We start from the raw sequence: 24,747 nt of genomic DNA on the forward strand, positions 1-24,747 counted from the left end.
ACGATGATGTTTCGTAAAAATGAGATGTACAGAGATGAGAGTGCAAATTCGTTTTTTTTTTTCTTCCTTACGTAACGCAGAAGCCAATTTGCTCCGAGAAACGACGACGATTTGGACACGATGAGGGTGGAAATTGTATTCCGATAAATTTCCATATGCATCATCAGGGAGTAAATGTGAGTCTTTTCGTCTTTTTTATTTGGATTCTTTTTCTTGCTGGTTGAGACGACTAGGTGGAAATCAAGATGTTTGACACTGGGAAATTTGTAAATTCTGCTCGTGATTGACGTCAAAACAACGACGTGACGGGTGTGTTGCGATGGGGTGGCAACAGATAAAGCTTCAAAAACTATTAATATTTACGAGATTTTTCCAAAGTTATAAAAAGTTCAAGGAAGTTACAACCTTTTGAAAAAATACTTAAGAAAAATTTGATTTGATCATTTACAACAAGGAGGCCACCAGATTTCACTAATAAAATTCACAAATTTCTCCCGAGACCAACAGGATTTTTTTAAATTCATATTGACAAGGTGATGTTTATTTCCAAGAATTCAATTTAATTCACGACACGAACCAGCATCTTTGATCCTCGAAGTCCATGCCCATTGTCTCTAAAAGAAGTCCAGTACATTGATGTCGAGCTGGTTCCATTCATGTGAGCTCCATTTAAGTTTCTGCGGAAGGAAATTATTTAGTGATGGAAACAGATGACTCAAAGCTTACTGATTCTTACCCATAAGAACACCTTTTATACCACCAAGCGCCCGACCTTTCTTGGGCGCAGTGCGAAAGATAGTAATTATTATCCACATCAAAGGTACTGAACTTCGCGTTGAGACTGTAACCCAGCGAATCTCCGGCGTTGCCACTGTATGTTCCCAGCTTCAACAGTTTGTACTTTTCCTCTGGTCCCGCTATCAGAAAGTGACTGAAGCGAGCAACAGCTCGAGTTCCATCCCAGTCCTCCAGAAGCACCTGAAGTTCGTACCGGTTGGAATAGGTCAGCTCGTGAATCTTCCGCAAACCAAGCCAAAATTCACCGTTCATGTTGCCGAATCCCCGCTCGTAGTCCTGCCATCCTCGAAAGAAATTTACGGATCCTTGGTAACGTCTCTGAATCACGATCCATCCGCCATGTTTGTACTTTTGATCACAAAACACTTCAAAGGGGTCTTGAAATCCAGGCTGGGGGTGGATCAGTTCAATGCCAGAGTTGACTCCAGCGGATGGAACGCACGTGTCGGGTAATTTTGTTGTGGCTGAACGGTCCAAGTTATTGAATGATTTATTGCTTGTACCGAACATTGGCAACATAACAATCAGTAAAACGAGATTAAGAAAAGTAACACGAATTAAGAAGCTCTGGTTACTACAAAAACGCGACATCTTCTGGTTAAAAATATTATAATTTAACATGGCAGTTGAAATTTTCATTTGAAACAGCTCCTTAATCATCTTCACTCCAATTTTTTTGGTCAAAATATCTGTTTAAACTGGTTATTTAGATAACAATTCATTCGTTATATAGAAAAATAGGTAGCTGAAGTCATTTTAAATAGGTAGCAGCTATACACTACAACCAACCTGCTTACAATAAATCGAATAACTCACGTCATCTATGGTCGTCTCCCAACTCGTCAAGATTCCCACCCGCCAGCTTCTTCAATATCTTTCCACAAGAGGATTCACTCTACCGTGGTAACGCTGTCTTCAAGCTAACAATGTTGACAACTCACCCGCGGCAAAGGATAAACCCAAGAAAGACCTGTTGACACAACAGAGACTCCCAATATTGTGGATTCGTTTTGCAACATCAAGCGTAATATTTCATTTAGTAAAGAATTTAAACTCGTTAAACTATTAAAACAAACAACCCCCGAATCAACAGCTGTTGATCATTAATTTCAAATTTTCAACGCACTAATTCCAGCAATTACTATAATCATCCCAGCACAAGCAGCAAGCAGCAGTTACCCAAAGTATAATATAACCTGCGCTCTGTTCTACGTTACACCTTATTACAGCAGCAGCGATTTCCAAAGTGTACTCTAATGCCACAGCCGGCTGTTTTAAACTGCACATTTTGCCGCGTTAAGTCCTTTGAATTAATAGCAGCGAGCGCCTTTTCAGAAGACGGAACCGCCAGGGGCTCCATTTCGGCCGGGGGAAACCCGGCATCATTAGTTTCAATTAGAGCCGGCGTCGTATTCAATTTCTATGCCGGGTGTGTTTTCTTTTTGGACTTTTCATCTTTCAGTGCGATCGTTATGGTTTTCTTGGCTTTTCGATGGTTTCTTTTAACTTTTTAGAATCAAATTTATATTTTTTATGTTTTAAGTCATTTTACATTTTTAAATATTATTTTGTTCTAGATGATTAGCAAAAATTGAGCATGTTTCAATAATTTTGAATATTTTATCATTACACATTTACCAAATTTAAAAAAAAAACAGTTGCAACATTTAATTCTGATTTTTTAAATTTACATGAGTAAGTTTTCAACAGAAAAAATTTAGAGCAGAGGATTTATATGATATTTCGAATAAAAATATAAGAAAGTCACTCTAAAAATTCTCCTGAAAATATTAAAAAATGAGTTCATGTTCTTTCAGCAATTCCGTATTAAACCTATACTTTTTGTAAATCAAAATTTGCATCTTCATCTGGGTAATTCTCCGCCAACTCACACAGCAGTTGCCCCGACCTCTCTTCGATTTGCGTGAAACGTTGTCCTAAGGGGTAACTTTTGTCCCTGATCACGAATCCGAGGTCCGTTTTTTGATATCTCGTGACGGAGGGGCGGTACGACCCCTTCCATTTTTGAACATGCGAAAAAAGAGGTGTTTTTCAATAATTTGCAGCCTGAAACGGTGATGAGATAGAAATTTGGTGTCAAAGGAACTTTTATGTAAAATTAGACGCCCGATTTGATGGCGTACTCAGAATTCCGAAAAAACGTATTTTTCATCGAAAAAAACACTAAAAAAGTTTTAAAATTTCTCCCATTTTCCGTTACTCGACTGTAAAAATTTTTGGAACATGTCATTTTATGGGAAATTTAATGTACTTTTCGAATCTACATTGTCCCAGAAGGGTCATTTTTTCATTTAGAACAAAATTTTTCATTTTAAAATTTCGTGTTTTTTCTAACTTTGCAGGGTTATTTTTTAGAGTGTAACAATGTTCTACAAAGTTGTAGAGCAGACAATTACAAAAATTTTGATATATAGACATAAGGGGTTTGCTAATAAACATCACGAGTTATCGCGATTTTACGAAAAAAAGTTTTGAAAAAGTTGGTAGTCATCGATCATGGCCGTTCATGGTTACCCGCGACAGACACGGACGACGAAACAAAGAGAAACGCAAAAAGTAACTTTTTCAAAACTTTTTTTCGTAAAATCGCGATATCTCGTGATGTTTATAAGCAAACCCCTTATGTCTATATATCAAAATTTTTGTAATTGTCTGCTCTACAACTTTGTACAACATTGTTACACTCTAAAAAATAACCCTGCAAAGTTAGAAAAAACACGAAATTTTAAAATGAAAAATTTTGTTCTAAATGAAAAAATGACCCTTCTGGGACAATGTAGATTCGAAAAGTACATTAAATTTCCCATAAAATGACATGTTCCAAAATTTTTTACAGTCGAGTAACGGAAAATGGGAGAATTTTTAAAACTTTTTTAGTGTTTTTTTCGATGAAAAATACGTTTTTTCGGAATTCTGAGTACGCCATCAAATCGGGCGTCTAATTTTACATAAAAGTCCGTTTGACACCAAATTTCTATCTCATCACCGTTTCAGGCTGCAAATTATTGAAAAACACCTCTTTTTTCGTATGTTCAAAAATGGAAGGGGTCGTACCGCCCCTCCGTCACGAGATATCAAAAAACGGACCTCGGATTCGTGATCAGGGACAAAAGTTACCCCTTAGGACAAAGTTTCACGCAAATCGAAGAGGGGTCGGGGCAACTTTTCCCGATTTCGTGTGAGTTGGTAGAGAATTACCCATCTTTCAAATCTGAAACAAGTACCAAACGTGCCTTGAAAAGATGAAAAAAAACAATAGCTTCAGAAATTAGACCTGTTGGAAAATATTGATTGTATTAATATTTACCATATGAAATTATTTTTTTAAACTAATTCAAAAGTTGCTGAGATATCGTCTTTTGAATATTTGGCGTAATTTGAGTTTCACTAAATTTTTAAACCAAATTTTTCCTCTTCGTCATTCTCAGCAAATCGATGCTGCTGCGCTCTCATGTACATAGAATGCTGAGAATTTATACACCAATTTCTTTGAAGAATATTTGTAGGAAATGTTCTGATCTTAACAATTTTTTTTTATATAATGACTTTGACGAAAAAAAAACTTTCTGAATTTTAAAAGCACGATATTTCAATTGGGCCTAATAATATGATAAAAGCCCTTTGGAAATGTAAATCGTGATTTTAATTATCTAAAAAAAAAAATTCGAGGAGTTGAGAAAATTTTCCACTGCTCCAGATCGAAGCTTTGCTATCTTCAGAGAGTTGTTGCAAAGAGGCAACTTTTAATTTGGTTGAAATTTAGAGTGGTCCACGATCAGGGTGATTTTCAAAATCTAACTTTTCAGGAATATTTTTTGTCTTCTCGAAAGTTGTTGGGCTTGCCAATCCAAGCAACTTTGTCGAAAAAACCCCTGAGATTTTTCAGCGTTTGTAGTGCTAGATCCCCCCTTTCGAATGCAATGTGGCGCTTAAAAATTTGGCTTGCGATTTTTCGAGATATTTAAGTTTTGAAATTGCTTCTTTTGACAAAGGACTTTGTCTTAAAGCTCTATCTGCGGTGTCAATGCAAAATTTTTCGAAAATGTAGCGTTACCGTCGCAAGCCCTCGGCGTGACATTCTGTTTCTGTTGCGTAGATGCCGTGAAAACTATTTAAGCTAAAAGTTAGCCTCTGGAGGATTTAGTGTCCATCAGACTTTCATCAAAGACGGACCTTACGTTGGGAATTTTATTGCTCTCACACACACACGCAGGTGGTGCATGAACTTGAGAGGAGGTCCAAGAAGTTATTGACGGTAGCCAGAACGGTCCCCGGAATACCGAAATGATCGGGAACAAATTGGTAGGATATCGGCCACACCCGGAGTGGCCAGTGCCCTGTGGGAAGGTTCTACCGGGAGGACATTTACGGAACCATACAAATTTGGGCAATATGGGTATCAAAATTCATGGTTTTTGATACTGGTAATGAAAATGGCCATTTTGGCAGGATTGGCCACACCCGGAGTGGCCATTGCCCTGAGGGAAGGTTCTACCGGGAGGACATTTACGGAACCATACAAATTTGGGCAATATGGGTATCAAAATTCATGGTTTTTGATACTGGTAATGAAAATGACCATTTTGGCAGGATTGGCCACACCCGGAGTGGCCATTGCCCTGAGGGAAGGTTCTACCGGGAGGACATTTACGGAACCATACAAATTTGGGCAATATGGGTATCAAAATTCATGGTTTTTGATACTGGTAATGAAAATGGCCATTTTGGCAGGATTGGCCACACCCGGAGTGGCCATTGCCCTGAGGGAAGGTTCTACCGGGAGGACATTTACGGAACCATACAAATTTGGGCAATATGGGTATCAAAATTCATGGTTTTTGATACTGGTGATGAAAATGGCCATTTTGGCAGAATTGGCCACACCCGGAGTGGGCAGTGCCCTGAGGGAAGGTTCTACCGGGAGGACATTTACGGAACCATACGACTTGGGGCAATATGCGGATCAAAATTCATGGTTTTTGATACTGGTGATGAAAATGGCCATTTTGGCAGGATTGGCCACAACCGGAGTGGCCATTGCCCTGAGGGAAGGTTCTACCGGGAGGACATTTACGGAACCATACAAATTTGGGCAATATGGGTATCAAAATTCATGGTTTTTGATACTGGTAATGAAAATGACCATTTTGGCAGGATTGGCCACACCCGGAGTGGCCATTGCCCTGAGGGAAGGTTCTACCGGGAGGACATTTACGGAACCATACAAATTTCGGCAATATGGGTATCAAAATTCATGGTTTTTGATACTGGTAATGAAAATGGCCCTTTTGGCAGGATTGGCCACACCCGGAGTGGCCAGTGCCCTGAGGGAAGGTTCTACCGGGAGGACATTTACGGAACCATACAAATTTGGGCAATATGGGTATCAAAATTCATGGTTTTTGATACTGGTGATGAAAATGGCCATTTTGGCAGAATTGGCCACACCCAGAGTGGCCAGTGCCCTGAGGGAAGGTTCTACCGGGAGGACATTTACGGAACCATACGACTTGGGGCAATATGCGTATCAAAATTCATGGTTTTCGATACTGGTGATAAAAATTGCCATTTTGGCAGGATTGGCCACACCCGGAGTGGCCATTGCCCTGAGGGAAGGTTCTACCGGGAGGACATTTACGGAACCATACAAATTTGGGCAATATGGGTATCAAAATTCATGGTTTTTGATACTGGTAATGAAAATGGCCATTTTGGCAGGATTGGCCACACCCGGAGTGGCCATTGCCCTCAGGGAAGGTTCTACCGGGAGGACATTTACGGAACCATACGTCTTGGGGCAATATGCGTATCAAAATTCATGGTTTTTGATACTGGTGATGAAAATGGCCATTTTGGCAGGATTGGCCACACCCGGAGTGGCCATTGCCCTGTGGGAAGGTTCTACCGGGAGGACATTTACGGAACCATACAAATTTGGGCAATATGGGTATCAAAATTCATGGTTTTGACAAAAAACTTTGTCCTAAGGGCACTGTCTACGGGTGTCAATCCAAAATTTCGCGAAGCGAAAGTGTAACGATTTGTGTAATTGTTTAAACGCTTATATCTTCCACCCAATTCAAGCAATCTGCATGCTTTATCCACCAAACGAAAGGGGAAGTCTTAAATTGCAAGTAGACTATTTCACAAAGTTGATAAAACTTTGTTAAAAAATTCTTAAGTTAAAATGAAAATAAAAAGGTGCAGGTGGTTATTTTCTACATGACCAATATGACAGAGAACTTTGTACAAAATTCCTAAAAAATATTCTATTTTATTTTATATTTTTAAAACATTGCCTATGTATTTAATCCTAAATAATTTATTGCTATAAAATGTTTTCAATCTTTGGCACCTCTGTGGAAATAAATTGCCAAAACAAGTATGGTTCGGAAAATGTCCAATCAAAATGGTAATTTTCATGTCCAGTATCAAAAACCATTAATTTTGGTACCCATATTGCCCCAAGTCGAATAGTTCGATTAATGTCCCCCCGGTAGAACCTTCCCGAGGGCAATTGCCACTCCGGGTGTGGCCAATCCGGTCAAAATGGCCATTTTCATTACCAGTTTCAAAAATCATGAATTTTGATACCCATATTGCCCCAAGTCGTATGGTACGATTAATGTCCCCCCGGTAGAACCTTCCCGAGGGCACTGGCCACTCCGGGTGTGGCCAATCCAGTCAAAATGGCCATTTTCATTACCAGTTTCAAAAAACCATGAATTTTGGTACCCATATTGCCCCAAGTCGAATAGTTCGATTAATGTCCCCCGGTAGAACCTTCCCGAGGGCAATTGCCACTCCGGGTGTGGCCAATCCGGTCAAAATGGCCATTTTCATTACCAGTTTCAAAAATCATGAATTTTGATACCCATATTGCCCCAAGTCGTATGGTACGCTTAATGTCCCCCCGGTAGAACCTTCCCGAGGGCACTGGCCACTCCGGGTGTGGCCAATCCAGTCAAAATGGCCATTTTCATTACCAGTTTAAAAAACCATGAATTTTGGTACCCATATTGCCCCACGTCGAATAGTTCGATAAATGTCCCCACGGTAGAACCTTCCCGAGGGCACTGGCCACTCCGGGTGTGGCCAATCTGGTCAAAATGGCCATTTTCATTACCAGTTTAAAAAACCATGAATTTTGATACCCATATTGCCCCAAGTCGTATGGTACGATTAATGTCCCCCCGGTAGAACCTTCCCGAGGGCACTGACCACTCCGGGTGTGGCCAATCCAGTCAAAATGGCCATTTTCATTACCAGTTTAAAAAACCATGAATTTTGGTACCCATATTGCCCCACGTCGAATAGTTCGATAAATGTCCCCACGGTAGAACTTTCCCGAGGGCACTGGCCACTCCGGGTGTGGCCAATCCAGTCAAAATGGCCATTTTCATTACCAGTTTAAAAAACCATGAATTTTGATACCCATATTGCCCCAAGTCGTATGGTACGATTAATGTCCCCCCGGTAGAACCTTCCCGAGGGCACTGGCCACTCGGGGTGTGGCCAATCCGGTCAAAATGGCCATTTTCATTACCAGTTTAAAAAATCATGAATTTTGATACCCATATTGCCACAAGTCGTATGGTTCGATTAATGTCCCCACGGTAGAACCTTCCCGAGGGCACTGGCCACTCCGGGTGTGGCCAATCCGGTCAAAATGGCCATTTTCATTACCAGTTTAAAAAACCATGAATTTTGATACCCATATTGCCCCAAGTCGTATGGTACGATTAATGTCCCCCTGGTAGAACCTCCCCGAGGGCACTGGCCACTCCGGGTGTGGCCAATCCGGTCAAAATGGCCATTTTCATTACCAGTTTAAAAAACCATGAATTTTGATACCCATATTGCCCCAAGTCGTATGGTTCGATTAATGTCCCCCGGTAGAACCTTCCCCAGGGCAATTGCCACTCCGGGTGTGGCCAATCCAGTCAAAATGCCCATTTTCATTATCAGTTTCAAAAACCATGAATTTTGATACCCATATTGCCCCAAGTTGTATGGTTCGATTAATGTCCCCCCGGTAGAACCTTCCCGAGGGCACTGGCCACTCCGGGTGTGGCCAATCCGGTCAAAATGGCCATTTTCATTACCAGTTTAAAAAACCATGAATTTTGATACCCATATTGCCCCAAGTCGTATGGTTCGATTAATGTCCCCACGGTAGAACCTTCCCGAGGGCACTGGCCACTCCGGGTGTGGCCAATCTGGTCAAAATGGCCATTTTCATTACCAGTTTAAAAAACCATGAATTTTGATACCCATATTGCCCCAAGTCGTATGGTTCGATTAATGTCCCCCCGGTAGAACCTTCCCCAGGGCACTGGCCACTCCGGGTGTGGCCAATATCCTATAAATGTGGTCCCAAGCCTATTGCCCCAAATCATTCTGGTCCGGTGACTGTCCTTGCAATCTTCATAAGAACAGAATTCCTCCCAATTTAGTGCACAAACTGTGTCTTTCAATGCGTGTGTGTGTGTGTGTGTGTGTGTGAGCAATAAAATTACCACCGTGGATCCGCTTTTGTCGAAACCTCGTAAGGTACTGAATTTTTCTGAGGCCATCTGTTAGCTTAAATAGTTCGCATGAAATGTGGCAACATGGTGCAAAATTTTGCCTCCTCTCCTGTTTACGTGGAACTGTCACGCGAGAATGTTGCACCACTGTTGCCACATTTCATGCGAACTATTTAAGCTAACAGATGGCCTCAGAAAAATTCAGTACCTTACGAGGTTTCGACAAAAGCGGATCCACGGTGGTAATTTTATTGCTCACACACACACACACACACACGCATTGAAAGACACAGTTTGTGCACTAAATTGGGAGGAATTCTGTTCTTATGAAGATTGTAAGGACGGTCACCGGACCAGAATGAATTGGGCCAATGGGCTTGGGACCACATTTATAGGATATTGGCCACACCCGGAGTGGCCAGTGCCCTGGGGAAGGTTCTACCGGGGGGACATTAATCGAACCATACGACTTGGGCCAAAATAGGTATCAAAATTCATAGTTATTGAAACTGGTAATGAAAATGGGCATTTTGACAGGATTGGCCACACCCGGAGTGGCCAGTGCCCTCGGGAAGGTTCTACCTGGGGGACATTATTCGAACTATTCGACTTGGGGCAATATGGGTATCAAAATTCATGGTTTTTTAAACTTGTAATGAAAATGGGCATTTTGACCGGATTGGCCACACCCGGAGTGGCCAGTGCCCTCGGGAAGGTTCTACCGGGGGGACATTATTCGAACTATTCGACTTGGGGCAATATGGTGTAACCGATGGCAGTTCCTGACCCAATCGTTACTGTGGCTCTGTTTGTTTCGCGTTAAATATATGTGCTAAAATGCAGGAAAATGCTTAAGTTATTGGGCGGAGCTTCACTACTCCCACTGGCTAGGGCAAACAAAAGCCAAGACACCCTAGCAGTACGCAGCCAGTTCCATACCCCCACGATTGCTACCCCACTAGAACGAGACTACAGGCGTTGGTAACCGATTGGTAGCAGCGGATGACAGGTGCCTGGTAGGCGGCAATATCGGAGATGACTTGCAAAGGCAAGAACCGGGATTCGGGCTATTTGCCCGGAAGACCCGTAACCGAACAGACTGACAGTGCCTGAGTCAGTCGGATAGCAGGACCCCTCAACCTTTGTTTAAGGTTCATCCCGGATGCCCCGGAGATGACCAGTGGAACCCCAACAACCCGCTGGAATGTCCGACGTCCTGGCGCTCGACTACGGGCAATGTTCCGGCCAATTGCCAACACCGGCCGAAGTCCCGATCCGTCAACACATCGGGAGAGCCCAGGACAACCGGATGGGTCCACCCAGCGCGCGACGAGAACCGCTACCAAGCACCAGGATGCAGATCCAAGACCGCGGCCGAAGCTGGTGGATGGAGCAGAGGTGACGAGGCCGAGCTGGTGGGGCCCCAAGAAGCAGAAGAAAAGGTCAGATAGAATAAGAAAGTGGGACAGTTTTGAGGTTAGGAGAAGGAGGAAAGTTAGTAGGAGAAAAGTGGGAGAATAAAGTGTGCACAAAAGTTGAATAAATGTGGTGTTTCGTTTAGTAGCTTAAGCGTTTTCCTGTATCCGTCAAAGTTAGTGTGGATAAGCGTGCCGACCTTGAGGTGTTTTTGTAGAGTCCCTGTACTGAGGAAGGTCTCGGCTGAACCGTAAGTTACAATGGGTATCAAAATTCATGGTTTTTTAAACTGGTAATGGAAATGGGCATTTTGACCGGATTGGCCACACCCGGAGTGGCCAGTGCCCTCGGGAAGGTTCTACCGTGGGGACATTAATCGAACCATACGACTTGGGCCAATATGGGTATCAAAATTCATGGTTTTTGAAACTTGTAATGAAAATGGCCATTTTGACCGGATTGGCCACACCCGGATTGGCCACACCCGTAGTGGCCAAACCATGAATTTTGATACCCATATCGCCCTAAGTCGTATGGTTCGATTAATGTCCCCCCGGTAGAACCTTCCCGAGGGCACTGGCCACTCCGGGTGTGGCCAATCCGGTTAAAATGGCCATTTTCATTACCAGTTTCAAAAACCATGAATTTTGATACCCATATTGCCCCAAGTCGTATGGTTCGATTAATGTCCCCACGGTAGAACCTTCCCGAGGGCACTGGCCGCTCCGGGTGTGGCCAATCCGGTCAAAATGCCCATTTCCATTACCAGTTTAAAAAACCATGAATTTTGATACCCATATTGCCCCAAGTCGTATGATTCGATTAATGTCCCCCCGGTAGAACCTTCCCCAGGGCACTGGCCACTCCGGGTGTGGCCAATATCCTATAAATGTGGTCCCAAGCCCATTGCCCCAAATCATTCTGGTCCGGTGACCGTCCTTGCAATCTTCATAAGAACAGAATTCCTCCCAATTTAGTGCACAAACTGTGTCTTTCAATGCGTGTGTGTGTGTGTGTGTGTGTGTGAGCAATAAAATTACCACCGTGGATCCGCTTTTGTCGAAACCTCGTAAGGTACTGAATTTTTCTGAGGCCATCTGTTAGCTTAAATAGTTCGCATGAAATGTGGCAACAGTGGTGCAACATTCTCGCGTGACAGTTCCACGTAAACAGGAGAGGAGGCAAAATTTTGCACCATGTTGCCACATTTCATGCGAACTATTTAAGCTAACAGATGGCCTCAGAAAAATTCAGTACCTTACCAGGTTTCGACAAAAGCGGATCCACGGTGGTAATTTTATTGCTCACACACACACACACACGCACACATTGAAAGACACAGTTTGTGCACTAAATTGGGAGGAATTCTGTTCTTATGAAGATTGCAAGGACAGTCACCGGACCAGAATGATTTGGGGCAATGGGCTTGGGACCACATTTATAGGATATTGGCCACACCCGGAGTGGCCAGTGCCCTGGGGAAGGTTCTACCGGGGGACATTAATCGAACCATACGACTTGGGGCAATATAGGTATCAAAATTCATGGTTTTTGAAACTGATAATGAAAATGGCCATTTTGACTGGATTGGCAACACCCGGAGTGGCCAGTGCCCTCGGGAAGGTTCTACCGGGGGGACATTAATCGAACCATACAACTTGGGGCAATATGGGTATCAAAATTCATGGTTTTTGAAACTGATAATGAAAATGGGCATTTTGACTGGATTGGCCACACCCGGAGTGGCAATTGCCCTCGGGAAGGTTCTACCGGGGGACATTAATCGAACCATACGACTTGGGGCAATATGGGTATCAAAATTCATGTTTTTTGAAACTGGTAATGAAAATGGCCATTTTGACCGGATTGGCCACACCCGGAGTGGCCAGTGCCCTCGGGAAGGTTCTACCGGGGGGACATTAATCGAACCATACGACTTGGGCCAATATGGGTATCAAAATTCATGGTTTTTTAAACTGGTAATGAAAATGGCCATTTTGACCGGATTGGCCACACCCGAAGTGGCCAGTGCCCTCGGGAAGGTTCTACCGGGGGGACATTAATCGAACCATACGACTTGGGCCAATATGGGTATCAAAATTCATGGTTTTTTAAACTGGTAATGAAAATGGCCATTTTGACCGGATTGGCCACACCCGGAGTGGCCAGTGCCCTCGGGAAGGTTCTACCGGAAGTACATGAATCGAACCATACGACTTGGGGCAATATGGGTATCAAAATTCATGATTTTTGAAACTGGTAATGAAAATGGCCATTTTGGCAGGATTGGCCACACCCGGAGTGGCCAGTGCCCTCGGGAAGGTTCTACCAGGGGGACATTAATCGAACCATACGACTTGGGCCAATATGGGTATCAAAATTCATGGTTTTTTAAACTGGTAATGGAAATGGGCATTTTGACTGGATTGGCCACACCCGGAGTGGCCAGTGCCCTCGGGAAGGTTCTACCGGGGGACATTAATCGAACCATACGACTTGGGGCAATATGGGTATCAAAATTCATGGTTTTTTAAACTGGTAATGAAAATGGCCATTTTGACTGGATTGGCCATACCCGGAGTGGCCAGTGCCCTCGGGAAGGTTCTACCGTGGGGACATTAATCGAACCATACGACTTGGGGCAATATGGGTATCAAAATTCATGGTTTTTTAAACTGGCAATGAAAATGGCTATTTTGACCGGATTGGCCACACCCGGAGTGGCCAGTGCCCTCGGGAAGGTTCTACCGGGGGGACATTAATCGTACCATATGACTTGGGGCAATATGGGTATCAAAATTCATGATTTTTGAAACTGGTAATGAAAATGGCCATTTTGACCGGATTGGCCACACCCGGAGTGGCAATTGCCCTCGGGAAGGTTCTACCGGGGGGACATTAATCGAACTATTCGACTTGGGGCAATATGGGTACCAAAATTCATGGTTTTTGATACTGGACATGAAAATTATCATTTTGATTGGACATTTTCCGAATCATACTTGTTTTGGCAATTTATTTCCACAGAGGTGCCAAAGATTGAAAACATTTTATAGGAATAAATTATTTAGGATTAAATACATAGGCAATGTTTTAAAAATATAAAATAAAATAGAATATTTTTTAGGAGTTTTGTACAAAGTTCTTTGTCCTATTGGTCATGTAGAACATAACCACCTGCACCTTTTTTTACCTTAAAATGACTGTAACTTTTGACCCTTAAGTCTAAATTGACCTGTAAAAAATGAAAATGTTCGCATTTTAAAGCTGTTAAAGTGCCCTGAACATCACTTTTCTTTAAAACTTTTCCCTGATTTGCTACGTTCAAAAAGCTGATTTTGGAAGGTTCACTCAGATGCTTTCTCTAAATTTGGTCGTAGAAGGCGTAGATTGCGAGATAACATTTTGGTGTCTTCGACAACGTTGCTTAGACAAGCCCAACAACTTTCTAGAAGACAAACAAATCTCAAAAATATTCCTGAAAAGTTTGGTTTTGAAAATCACCCTAATCGTGAATTTTTCAATTTTTCACTTAATTTTGCGATAAAATGATCTTTTTTAGTTATTGCTGATTCAAAAAGTGAATAACTCTTAAAATGATCTGGTTGTACCGCCCCTCCGTCTCGAGGTACTGGAAAATGGACCTCGGATTCGTGATAAGGGACCAAAATTACCTCTTAAGACAAAGTTTCATGCAAATCGAAAAGCAATGTTTCTCCAAATCGAAATTTCAATGTTTCTCCATCAAACAACAAACAAATTTCTTTTTTTCTTTTTTTTTTTTTTGCAGCGGAGATCAATCTGCCTGACAATCTTATCAGCTCATTTTTGGTGAGTACTTCAGACGAATTCCCTTTTCAAATATGTATTCAGCTCCCAAACCAAATCATTTCATTCCGTTTCATTCACCAAACAGAAATGCTCCGCAACTACGCACATTCAAACGTACCCATAGGCACACACACAAACACACCATTAATAGATCAGATTCCATCCATAATCTAGCAGCTTAGCGTCAACGTCCTCGCTCGCTGGTCATCACTGGCAGCCCCGTCGATTCCGGACAAAGTACAATTTATCACAATGAGACGGAAATTGCTTTCTCCGGTTCCGGGGCCTTCCCTGTCCTCTGTCTCTGCCAGTTTAATATTTTAGATGTCCCATTACCCGGCCAACTCCTCAAAGCTTCTCCTTTCGAACACAGAAAGCAATTATTCGTCACTCGGATGTGACAACAAACGGAGAAACACACGGGACCCCTCTCCGGTGGGACCTCCTCATCCCCTCGCTCTGATGACGATGATTGGGCATTCCCGGGCACACCGGAATGACGGGGCGTTGTTCCTTTATCAGTGCCGCCGGACTGAGGTTCCGAGAAAGCTTCGTCCGTTTTGGCTGTGCGTACAAGACCAAACACAATTATCGTGTGCGAAACGGGCACGATGTCCACAGGAGCAATCCCCCCGGGAGTGCAACGGAAGACTCGTTTAACCTGGGTAAACGCACGTAGAAACGCACACACACTAACAATTTTGCTTGATGAAGTCCGTCGGACGTTGCGAGCAAGACGTGGGTATCACAGGAGGTCGGAATTGTTCTTTGGTTAGTGTTAGATTGGTTCAGATTTTGGGGGTGCTAAACTTGGAAGAAGCTGAATACAGATAAAAAGTTTAAATAATTTAACCATTTCACAGTGCTTTAAACTCTGTGAAATAACGTTGTATTGAAATAAGATCTAGTACAATATTGCTCATGTCCTCTGAAGCTTTTTTTTGCATCAGAGCATAAAAGGTCCTAATTTTGCATGTTTGTACCTTTTCAAATTTCATAATTTCGATTCGTTTACACATTTTGAAAATTTGAATATTTTCAAAAAAAAATCAATTAAGTGAAAACGCATACCAAATTTCGCTTCGTTTGATACTCATATTGCGATTTTTTAAAAATTTGAGTATTTTGGAAAAACGCTGTTTTGCGAAAATTTTAATATTTTCAAAACAAACTCTTATAATGTGAATGAGTACATCAAATTTTGCTTCGTTTGATACCGTAAATTTAGAAAATTTGAGAATTTACAGTATTTTATTCAAATTTAAGCACATAAAAAAAACTATAAAGAAGTGAAATATCATACAAAATTTCGCTTTGTTTGATACCAATTTTGCAAATCACGAAAATTTGAATACTTTCGAAAAATATGGTATTTTGTGAACAATTTGGAGTATTTATACTTTTATACTGAGGCTGTTGCAAATATTTTTTGAAGTTTATGTCCCTCGACTCTGACCAAAGTCAAGGGGGGGGGGGGGGAGGGGCAAAAAAATAAAAAAAAAGTTTAAAAATTTAAATTACGAGCCATGGTTTCAACATTTTAATGAAAAAAGTGTTTTAAAATGCATTATACACCTGTTCATATGTTTTGCCATCATTAGTTTCCAAAATATCTAAGTATTGACGAAAATTTCTTTTTTTTTGCGAAAATAAAATTTTTGCGGTGCTCTTCATTGGAATTTCATAAAAATTCAAAACATTTTTAAACAAGCCCAAACATGCTAACTATGATTATCAATGCAGAAAAATGCATTTTAAATTGTTTTCAGTTGATTAGACTTCTATTTTCATGGAAATTTTGAAGTTTTTTGGAAAATAAATGTTTTTGTCCCCTGATTTTTCAGACCAATTTTGAAAGGGGGGGGCGACATAAACTTTAAAAAATATTTGCAACGACCTTACTACATTTTCATAAAAAAATATTCTTGGTGGAAGCATTGGAAATTTAACATGATATAATTTATTAAAGTCAATTTTAGAAAGAATTTAAAAAAAAAAGTTGTTGTCCACTATCTGCGATAAAATTATCGCCGATATAATTATCGAAATAATGATAACGATAGAACTATCGTTATCTATATCGATTCTCGACAATTTTGTCGTTAACAACCTTGTTTTAGTGAAAGTGTGTCTATTTTTTCCATCCATAACAAACTGTATTTTAAAAATCTCGGGCGAATTTTCAAAAAGACGTAAGAGCCTCCGTGACCTACGACACTAATATTCGTTTTTCTCCAAATTGTAACAAAATTTCATTTATTTTTAGTTTGAGGCACTTGAAAGACGTGAAAATAAACAATTTTAAGCATTTTTGAAATTGGTTTTTCGTAAGTTGGTCAAATACCTATGCAAAAAAGGCATTGTTTACCATTAGCTCTTACGTCTTTTTGAAACTTATCCGAGAAATATCTTTTTATAAAAAATGTTTAAAAAACAATTCTTAAATAGTAAAATTTCAACTCTTGACCATACTTGGGCAATTCTCTCAGATTTCGCTCATTCGACTTTTTTTTTGAATTTTTAATACGGCTGAAACTTTTTTGGTGACTTTGGTATGCCCAAAGAAGCCATTTTGCATCATTAGTTTGTCCATATAATTTTCCATACAAATTTGGCAGCTGTCCATACAAAAATCATGTATGAAAATTCAAAAATCTGTATCTTTTGAAGGATTTTTTTGATCGATTTGGTGTCTTGGGCAAAGTTGTAGATATGGATATGGACTACACTGGAAAAAAATGATACACAGTAAATAAAATTTTGGTGATTTTTTATTTAACTTTTTGTCACTAAAACTTGATTTGCATAAAAACACTATTTAATTTTTATTTTATTTTTTGATATGTTTTAGGGGACATCAAATGCCAACTTTTCAGAAATTTTCCGGTTGTGCAAGAAATCTTTGACCGAGTTATGAATTTTTTAATCAATACTGATTTTTTCAAAAAATCAAAATATTGGTCGCAAAAAAAATTCAACTTCATTTTTCGATGTAAAATCTAATTTGGAATCAAAAAGAACTTTAGTGAAATTTTTATAAAGTGCACCGTTTTCAAGGTAAAGCAATTTTTAGGTAACTGTTTTGAAAATAGTCGCAGTTTTTCATTTTTTTTAAACTAGTGCACATGTTTGCCCACCTTTGAAAAAGATATTTTTGAAAAGCTGAGAAAATTCTCTATATTTTGCTTCTTTGAACATCGTTGATACGACCCTAAGTTGCTGAGATATTGCCATGCAAAGGTTTAAAAACATGAAAATTGATGTTTTTCAAGTCTCACCCAAACAACCCACGTCCGTCGTCCGATTTACAATGTTAAAATATAAAACATCCTGAAATTTCCCGATCTTTTCGAAAACAATATTTTCAATTTTTTTAAATCAAGACTAACATTTCAAAAGGGCCAAATATTTAATATTACGCCCTTTTAAATTGTTAGTCTTGGTTTGAAAACTTTGAAAACATTTTTTTTCGAAAAGATCGGAAAATTTCACGAATGTTTCATGTTAGTTGCTGAGATATCAACAATAGAAAACGGTGGGTTGTTTGGGTGAGACTTAGAAAACATCAATTTTCCTATTTTAAACACTTGCATGGCAATATCTCAGCAACTAAGGGTCGTATCAACTAAGTTCAAAAAAGCAAATTATTCAAAAGTGGGCAAACATGTTCACTATCTTAAAAAATTAAAAACTGCGACTATTTTCAAAAAAGTTACCTAAAATTGGATTTACCTTGAAAACGGTGCACTTTATCAAAATTTCACTATTCTACTTTTTGATAGCAAATTTGATTTCACATCGAAAAATGAAGTTGAAAAATTTTTGCGACCAATATTTCGATTTTTTTGAAAAAATCAGTATTGATTGAAAAATTCATAACTCGGTCAAAGATTTTTTGCACAACCTGGAAATGTCTGAAAAGTTGGCATTTGATTTCTTCTAAAACATATCAAAAAATGAAAAAAATAAATAAAAATAGTGTTTTTTGCAAATCAATTTTTAGTGACAAAAAGTTAAATAAAAAATCACCAATGTTTTAACCGTGTATTATTTTTTTTCAGTGTAGTCCGTATCCATACCTACAACTTTGCCCAAGACACCAAATCGATCAAAAAATTCCTTCAAAAGATACAGATTTTTGAATTTTCATACATCATTATTGTATGGACAGCTGCCAAATTTGTATGGAAAATTATATGGACAAACTAATGATGCAAAATGGCTTCTTTGGGCATACCGAATGCACAAAAATGTTTCAGTCGGATTAAAAAATACAAAAAAAATCGAATGACCGAAATCTGAGAAAACTGCTCATTTGTAAAAAAATAATAAATTTAAAATTTATTATTTTCGTTGAAAAGCTAAGGCATTGGCTAGTTCACACAAATCGCATATTTCTTCTTAAATAAATTTAAAGCAATAATAACAATAACAAAAGAAAGTTCTCAAGTTAAAAAAAAAGTAAAAATTTGAACCAACTTACATTAACGGTGCACATCAACCAGAGCTTTTGCACCCAGATTTTTGTAACAGACATTTTATTATCTTCAAAACTACGGGTACTATCGAAATATTTTTTTATTCATCCCCTAAAATACGGCCCACAAAGTAATATACAACAAAGTTTGATTAATTTTACAGTCCCAATATTGCAGGATTGGGTCCGTAAGTTTGACTATTTTGGTATAAGAAGACAACAACTTCCTTCGTTGCTGTGCACCCTTAAACGCGTAGCAAAAAGTGAACATCACAAGAAGACCCTTGCACGAAGACCAGTATCGAGCAACAGCAGCAGCAGGTCCCTTTGGCCGCCAGCTCCCTACAAATACGTACAAATGTGCCAGATCGCCTGTCAGGTTTCAGGCACCGGCGACCCCGGTGTGACGACACAGCAGGCAGTGAATCAGCATTTGCTTTGATCCCCGAGGAAATTGACAGCGAGAGAAAAAGAAATGGCCACCAGGACACGCAACAGTATGGCAGGTCATCAGCAGAACACCCAAAAGTGAGACTTGATGGTGAAAAAGTTCAAAGATTTTGCGTTGCAAAAAAAAGGGACGCAAGATATCGTCTTGCAAACGGACGAACGGTGAATCTTTTCAACGGCGCTGAACGTAATCAAATTTCACGCAGTAATGCGCCTTACTTTCTGTCTTGCTGGGATCAATTTTTCTCAAACCGTGAGATCTGTGTGACACAGTCAAGTGAAACTAACGTTGGCCGTTGGCAAAGTGCGTCGTCCCGTTCTTTGATTCAATTTTCACGTTCGATTAAGCTCGGGAAACAGGAACCAACGTTGTAGGACGTCGGTGACAAGAATATGATGGAACTTTTTTTGCCGGCATCTGGGATGCCATTTTTAGCATAACTTAGCTCAGTTAGGTAAACATTTCATGAACCTTGAACCTTATACACGGGACTGAGATACGCTGTAAAACCAGAATCAAATTATCCTTTCCAATAATTTCGCTGCCGGTCTGCGGCATTAAGAGTGAAAATGTTAGTGTAACTGACCTATCGTTATTAAATACCCCAAATCTCGTTTAGTAGGGTACTCCTCCCATCCACATTTCAACAACCCACAGTCACTCTCCAATCTGAACCAAGCCACCACCAACCAGTTGAGTGACTCCAAAAAGAAGGGGTTGCATCCTTTGATTAGTTATCTGTTCTGTGATGCGGCATTCCATGATTCTGCGAGCCGCAAAAACCGAACTTGACCGGCCACCATCATTTAGCACGGCACGCCGGTACCTGGCCACGGTATTCCCACGGTCGGGCAGCCCCCCGGTTTGCTGCCAATCCGATTGAATTAGTCCTATCGAGTTTCGGCGGTAGACCGTTTCTAGCGTTCGGTCAAAGCGTTGATGCGGGTTTTTGGTGGTTGCCACAGCCACAGTTTTGCCAAAGAGTGAAAATCAATTAAAATTGTTGATTAAAACTCAGTCAATCCAGGTGAGTTGAACTCGCTGCGAGATGGCCTTTTTCATGCTCGTGGATTTGCAATTCGATTGGTACTGTTATCGATTTAAAAAAAGTCAACTCTCTGCAGCACCGAAAAAAAAAACTTCAGTCATATAAAACTTTTATCTTTGCTGAGAAACAGTACAAAAGAAACTTTTGTTTTTCAAACGAGAATCCAGAGAGCTCTCCAAAGTGATTAAAAATTAAACTACCTTTCAAGATTTATACGGCTTTGCTGTAATGCAGCAACGCGTCGGACTCGGACATTTTCTCTTGCTTTGCCGGCACGCTGCCTTCTGGCTGCTGGCACACGATACGGACAAAACAATACACAAGTAAGATATTTAGCTATGTATTTCGTCCTTAAGCCCAGGGGGGAGCTTAAAGCTGCTCGAGACTACGCCAAGGTTGATCGGATTTGCTGTTCATCGGAGTGTGCGAACGAAATTGCAAGCTTTATGTAAGATTGAACAAGATGAGAGCTGAAGTTTATATTTTGTATAGGTTGTGAGACAGAAAGGATTTGTTACAGCTTTTAATTCGAGGAAGTAAAATTTGTATTTAATTAATCACGCATAGAGGTAATTATCAAAACATTTGTACTGCATTCGAAAATATAAAGCATGTTTAGAAATGTAAATCCCATAATATGCTTAACCTTGTCCAAGGATAGTGAACCCACCAATCTTGATAAAAAAAAATACATTTTGAACTATGCTTTTAAATATTTAAAAAAATATATTACCTTGGAAAATTTTCTAAGTTCAATTTAAACAAAAAAATAATATAAAAATTGTCCTCATCCTCCTCAGATTATTCACACATTTTCATGGTTTCATTCTAATAATTGCCTCTTAGGATGTCTTACCGGGACCGTGGTGCAGGGGTAAGCGTGGTTGCTTCTCACCCAGTCGGCCTGGGTTTGATCCCAGAAGGTCTCGGTGGCAAATTTTGAGACGAGATTTGTCTGATCACGCCTTCCGTCGGACAGGGAAGTAAATGTTGGTCCCGGTCTAACCTAGAGGTTAGGTCGTTAGCTCAATCCAGGTGTAGGAGTCGTCTCCCTGGGTCCTGTCTCGGTGGAGTCGCTGGTAGGCAGTTGGACTAACAATCCAAAGGTCGTCAGTTCGAATCCCGGGCTGGATGGAAGCTAAGGTGTAAAAAGAGGTTTGCAATTGCCTCAACAATCAAGCCTCCGGACACCTAGTTTCGAGTAGGAATCTCGCAATCGAGAACGCCAAGGCAATGCTGTAGAGCGAACAATTTGATTTTTTTTTTTAGGATGTCTTAAAAAATTACCCAAATTTGTCATAACCTCATTGTTATCCTTAGAATGATAGATTATGATGTCAGGACCAATCTCGGATTAGTTTTCAAAAAGACGTAAAAGCCATTGGTAAACAAAGCCCTTTTTGCACCGGAAATCAACGTACTTACGAAGAATCATTTTCAAAAATGCTTGAGATTGTTCATCTACACGTCCTTCAAGCGCCCCAAACTTGAAACAAATGAAATATTGTTTGAATTTGGAGAAAAATTAAAATCAGTGTCGAAGGTCACGGTGGCTCTTACGGCTTTTTGAAAACTCACCCGTGCAATGTTCTCATATATTGAAATAATCCAAAATGATTCACATATTGATTTGACCAACGCAATTTTTGTTGCGAAGCCATAAATAAAAGTTTGATGGTTTTGTTTATTTTTTCCTTTAAAAAAAAACTTAATTCATATTTCAACATTACTATTTGATATTTAAAAGCTTTGAATATTACAAAACACTGATTCCGATTAAAATTACAAAAAAAGAACAAAAATTCATGAACATTTTTTTCTGTTATTTATTCTAGCTGTGCCTTTTTATGTTTTATTTACTTTTATTATATTATTTTTCAACATTTAACATTGTCCATGAAAGCCAATTTGCATCATAAGTTTTTCCTTACAAATCCCCAACAAATGTGTAGGCTGATAATTCAAAATTGGCATGGCGTCATCCATAAAGTACGTACACTCTTAGGGGGGGAGGGGGGGTTACCGTAGGTGTGACAAGATGTGACGAAGGGAGAAGGGGGGGGGGGGGTTTGCGAGACTGTAACAATATTAATTCGAAATATACACAATTAACCCTCTACAACCCAACCCCACCTTTAGACGGGCTTCGATTTAAAAAAAATCGCCAAAAATCCATTTTTCAACCAATTTTTGATCTTAAAAAAGCATTGGAAAGAAGAACTCTTAACATTTTAGAAAATGTATGGGTTGGAGGTTTCACTAGTTTTATGTAACTTCGCCAATGTTTTTAAAAATGTCATTTTTTAGGGGTCAACTTTGGCAGTGTTTCTTACTAACATTTCCTATATTTTAAGTAAAAAGAAGTATGCAGTAATTTTTCTAGTGCCCCAGACAATGCTTCTACGCATTTATTTACAATTTAAATGATAGATAGTGCCATTTTATAGCAGAAAATGTGAAAAACATGAAAAAATTACTGTAAAAACATGAAAAAATTAGATAGGCAAAATGTAATGATAGGAAGTGGTAGAGTAGGCCAAATACTACCGAAAACAAACATAAACTTAACAAGATAAATGCAAATTAAAATACTAAAAATGAAACAAGAAAAACATAAAATAAGAGAAGTAAAGTTTTTCGTAGAACAAAAGTTGCTCAAAATGACCTCCTAAACACGGGAAAAATAAAAATATTAAAAAAAATAGGGCAGTAGAGGGTTAAATTAAATCCTCTTTGAGCAATTCTCTGAGATTTCGGTCATTCGATTTTTTCTGTATTTTTTAATCCGGCTGAAACTTTTTTGGTGCCTTCGGTATGCCCAAAGAAGCCATTTTGCATCATTAGTTTGTCCATATAATTTTCCATACCAATTTGGCAGCTGTCCATACAAAAATGATATGTGAAAATTCAAAAATCTGTATCTTTTGAAGGATTTTTTTGATCGATTTGGTGTCTTCGGCAAAGTTGTAGGTATGGATATGGACTACACTGAAAAAAAATGATACACGGTGAAAAAAATTTGGTGATTTTTAATTTAACTTTTTGTCACTAAAACTTGATTTGCAAAAAAACACTATTTTTATTTTTTTTTATTTTTTGATATGTTTTAGAGGACATAAAATGTCAACTTTTCAGAAATTTCCAGAATGGGCAAAAAATCTTTGACCGAGTTATGATTTTTTGAATCAATGCAGATTTTTTCAAAAAATCGAAATATTGGTCGCAAAAATTTTTCAACTTCATTTTTCAATGTAAAATCTAATTTGCAATCAAAAAGTACTTTAGTAATTTTTTTGATAAAGTGCACCGTTTTCAAGTTATAACCAATTTTAGGTAACTTTTTTTAAAAATAGTCGCAGTTTTTCATTTTTTAAAATTAGTGCCCATGTTTGCCCATCTTTGAAAAAAATATTTTTGAAAAGCTGAGAAAATTCTCTATATTTTGCTTTATTGAACTTTGTCGATACGACCCATAGTTGCTGAGATATTGCCATGCAAAGGTTAAAAAAACAGGAAAATTGATGTTTTCTAAGTCTCACCCAAATAACCCACCATTTTCTAATGTCGATATCTCAGCAACTATAGGTCCGATTTACAATGTTAAAACATGAAACATTCGTGAAATTTTCCGATCTTTTCGAAAAAAATATTTTCAAAAATTTAAAATCAAGACTAACATTTCAAATGGGCCAAACATTCAATATTACGCCCATTTAAAATGTTAGTCTTGATTTAAAATTTTTGAAAATATTTTTTTCGAAAAGATCGGAAAATTTCACGAATGTTTCATGTTTTAACATTGTAAATCGGACCTATAGTTGCTGAGATATCGACATTAGAAAATGGTGGGTTATTTGGGTGAGACTTAGAAAACATCAATTTTCCTGTTTTTTAACCTTTGCATGGCAATATCTCAGCAACTATGGGTCGTATCGACAAAGTTCAATAAAGCAAAATATAGAGAATTTTCTCAGCTTTTCAAAAATATTTTTTTCAAAGATGGGCAAAAATGGGCACTAATTTTAAAAAATGAAAAACTGCGACTATTTTCAAAAAAGTTACCTAAAATTGGTTATAACTTGAAAACGGTGCACTTTATCAAAAATTCACTAAAGTACTTTTTGATTGCAAATTCGATTTTACATCGAAAAATGAAGTTGACAAATTTTTGCGACTA

General features: G+C 39.2%; 2 protein-coding genes across 2 annotated transcripts in view; one reads left to right on the forward strand and one right to left on the reverse strand.

The window, feature by feature from the left end:
• Positions 1–559: 559 nt before the first annotated feature.
• LOC128092638 (angiopoietin-related protein 2-like) lies at positions 560–1,308 on the reverse strand. The gene is made up of 2 exons (XM_052706894.1): positions 737–1,308; positions 560–677 (listed from the first exon to the last, which is right to left on the reverse strand). Exons 1-2 carry the CDS (start codon positions 1,306–1,308, stop codon positions 560–562), a joined length of 690 nt encoding a protein of 229 aa, XP_052562854.1.
• Positions 1,309–14,553: 13,245 nt separating this feature from the next.
• Positions 14,554–24,747, forward strand: part of LOC120420900 (ubiquitin-conjugating enzyme E2Q-like protein 1) — a 75,508-nt gene continuing 65,314 nt past the window's right edge. Inside the window, exon 1 of the mRNA XM_039584022.2 lies at positions 14,554–14,594. The gene's annotated coding sequence lies outside the window, so the exon portion shown is untranslated. The remainder of the gene's footprint in view (positions 14,595–24,747) is intronic.

The sequence above is a fragment of the Culex pipiens genome, chromosome 2 (genome assembly GCF_016801865.2).
Source record: "Culex pipiens pallens isolate TS chromosome 2, TS_CPP_V2, whole genome shotgun sequence".
Taxonomy (NCBI): Eukaryota; Metazoa; Arthropoda; class Insecta; order Diptera; family Culicidae; genus Culex; species Culex pipiens.

Coding starts and splice junctions, on each gene's coding strand:
- LOC128092638 (XM_052706894.1), bottom strand. CDS start 1,308: ATGTTCGGTACAAGCAATAAATCATTCAATAACTTGGACCGTTCAGCC. Junction 678..736: donor TATAAAAGGTGTTCTTATGG/GTAAGAATCAGT, acceptor TTCCTTCCGCAG/AAACTTAAATGGAGCTCACA.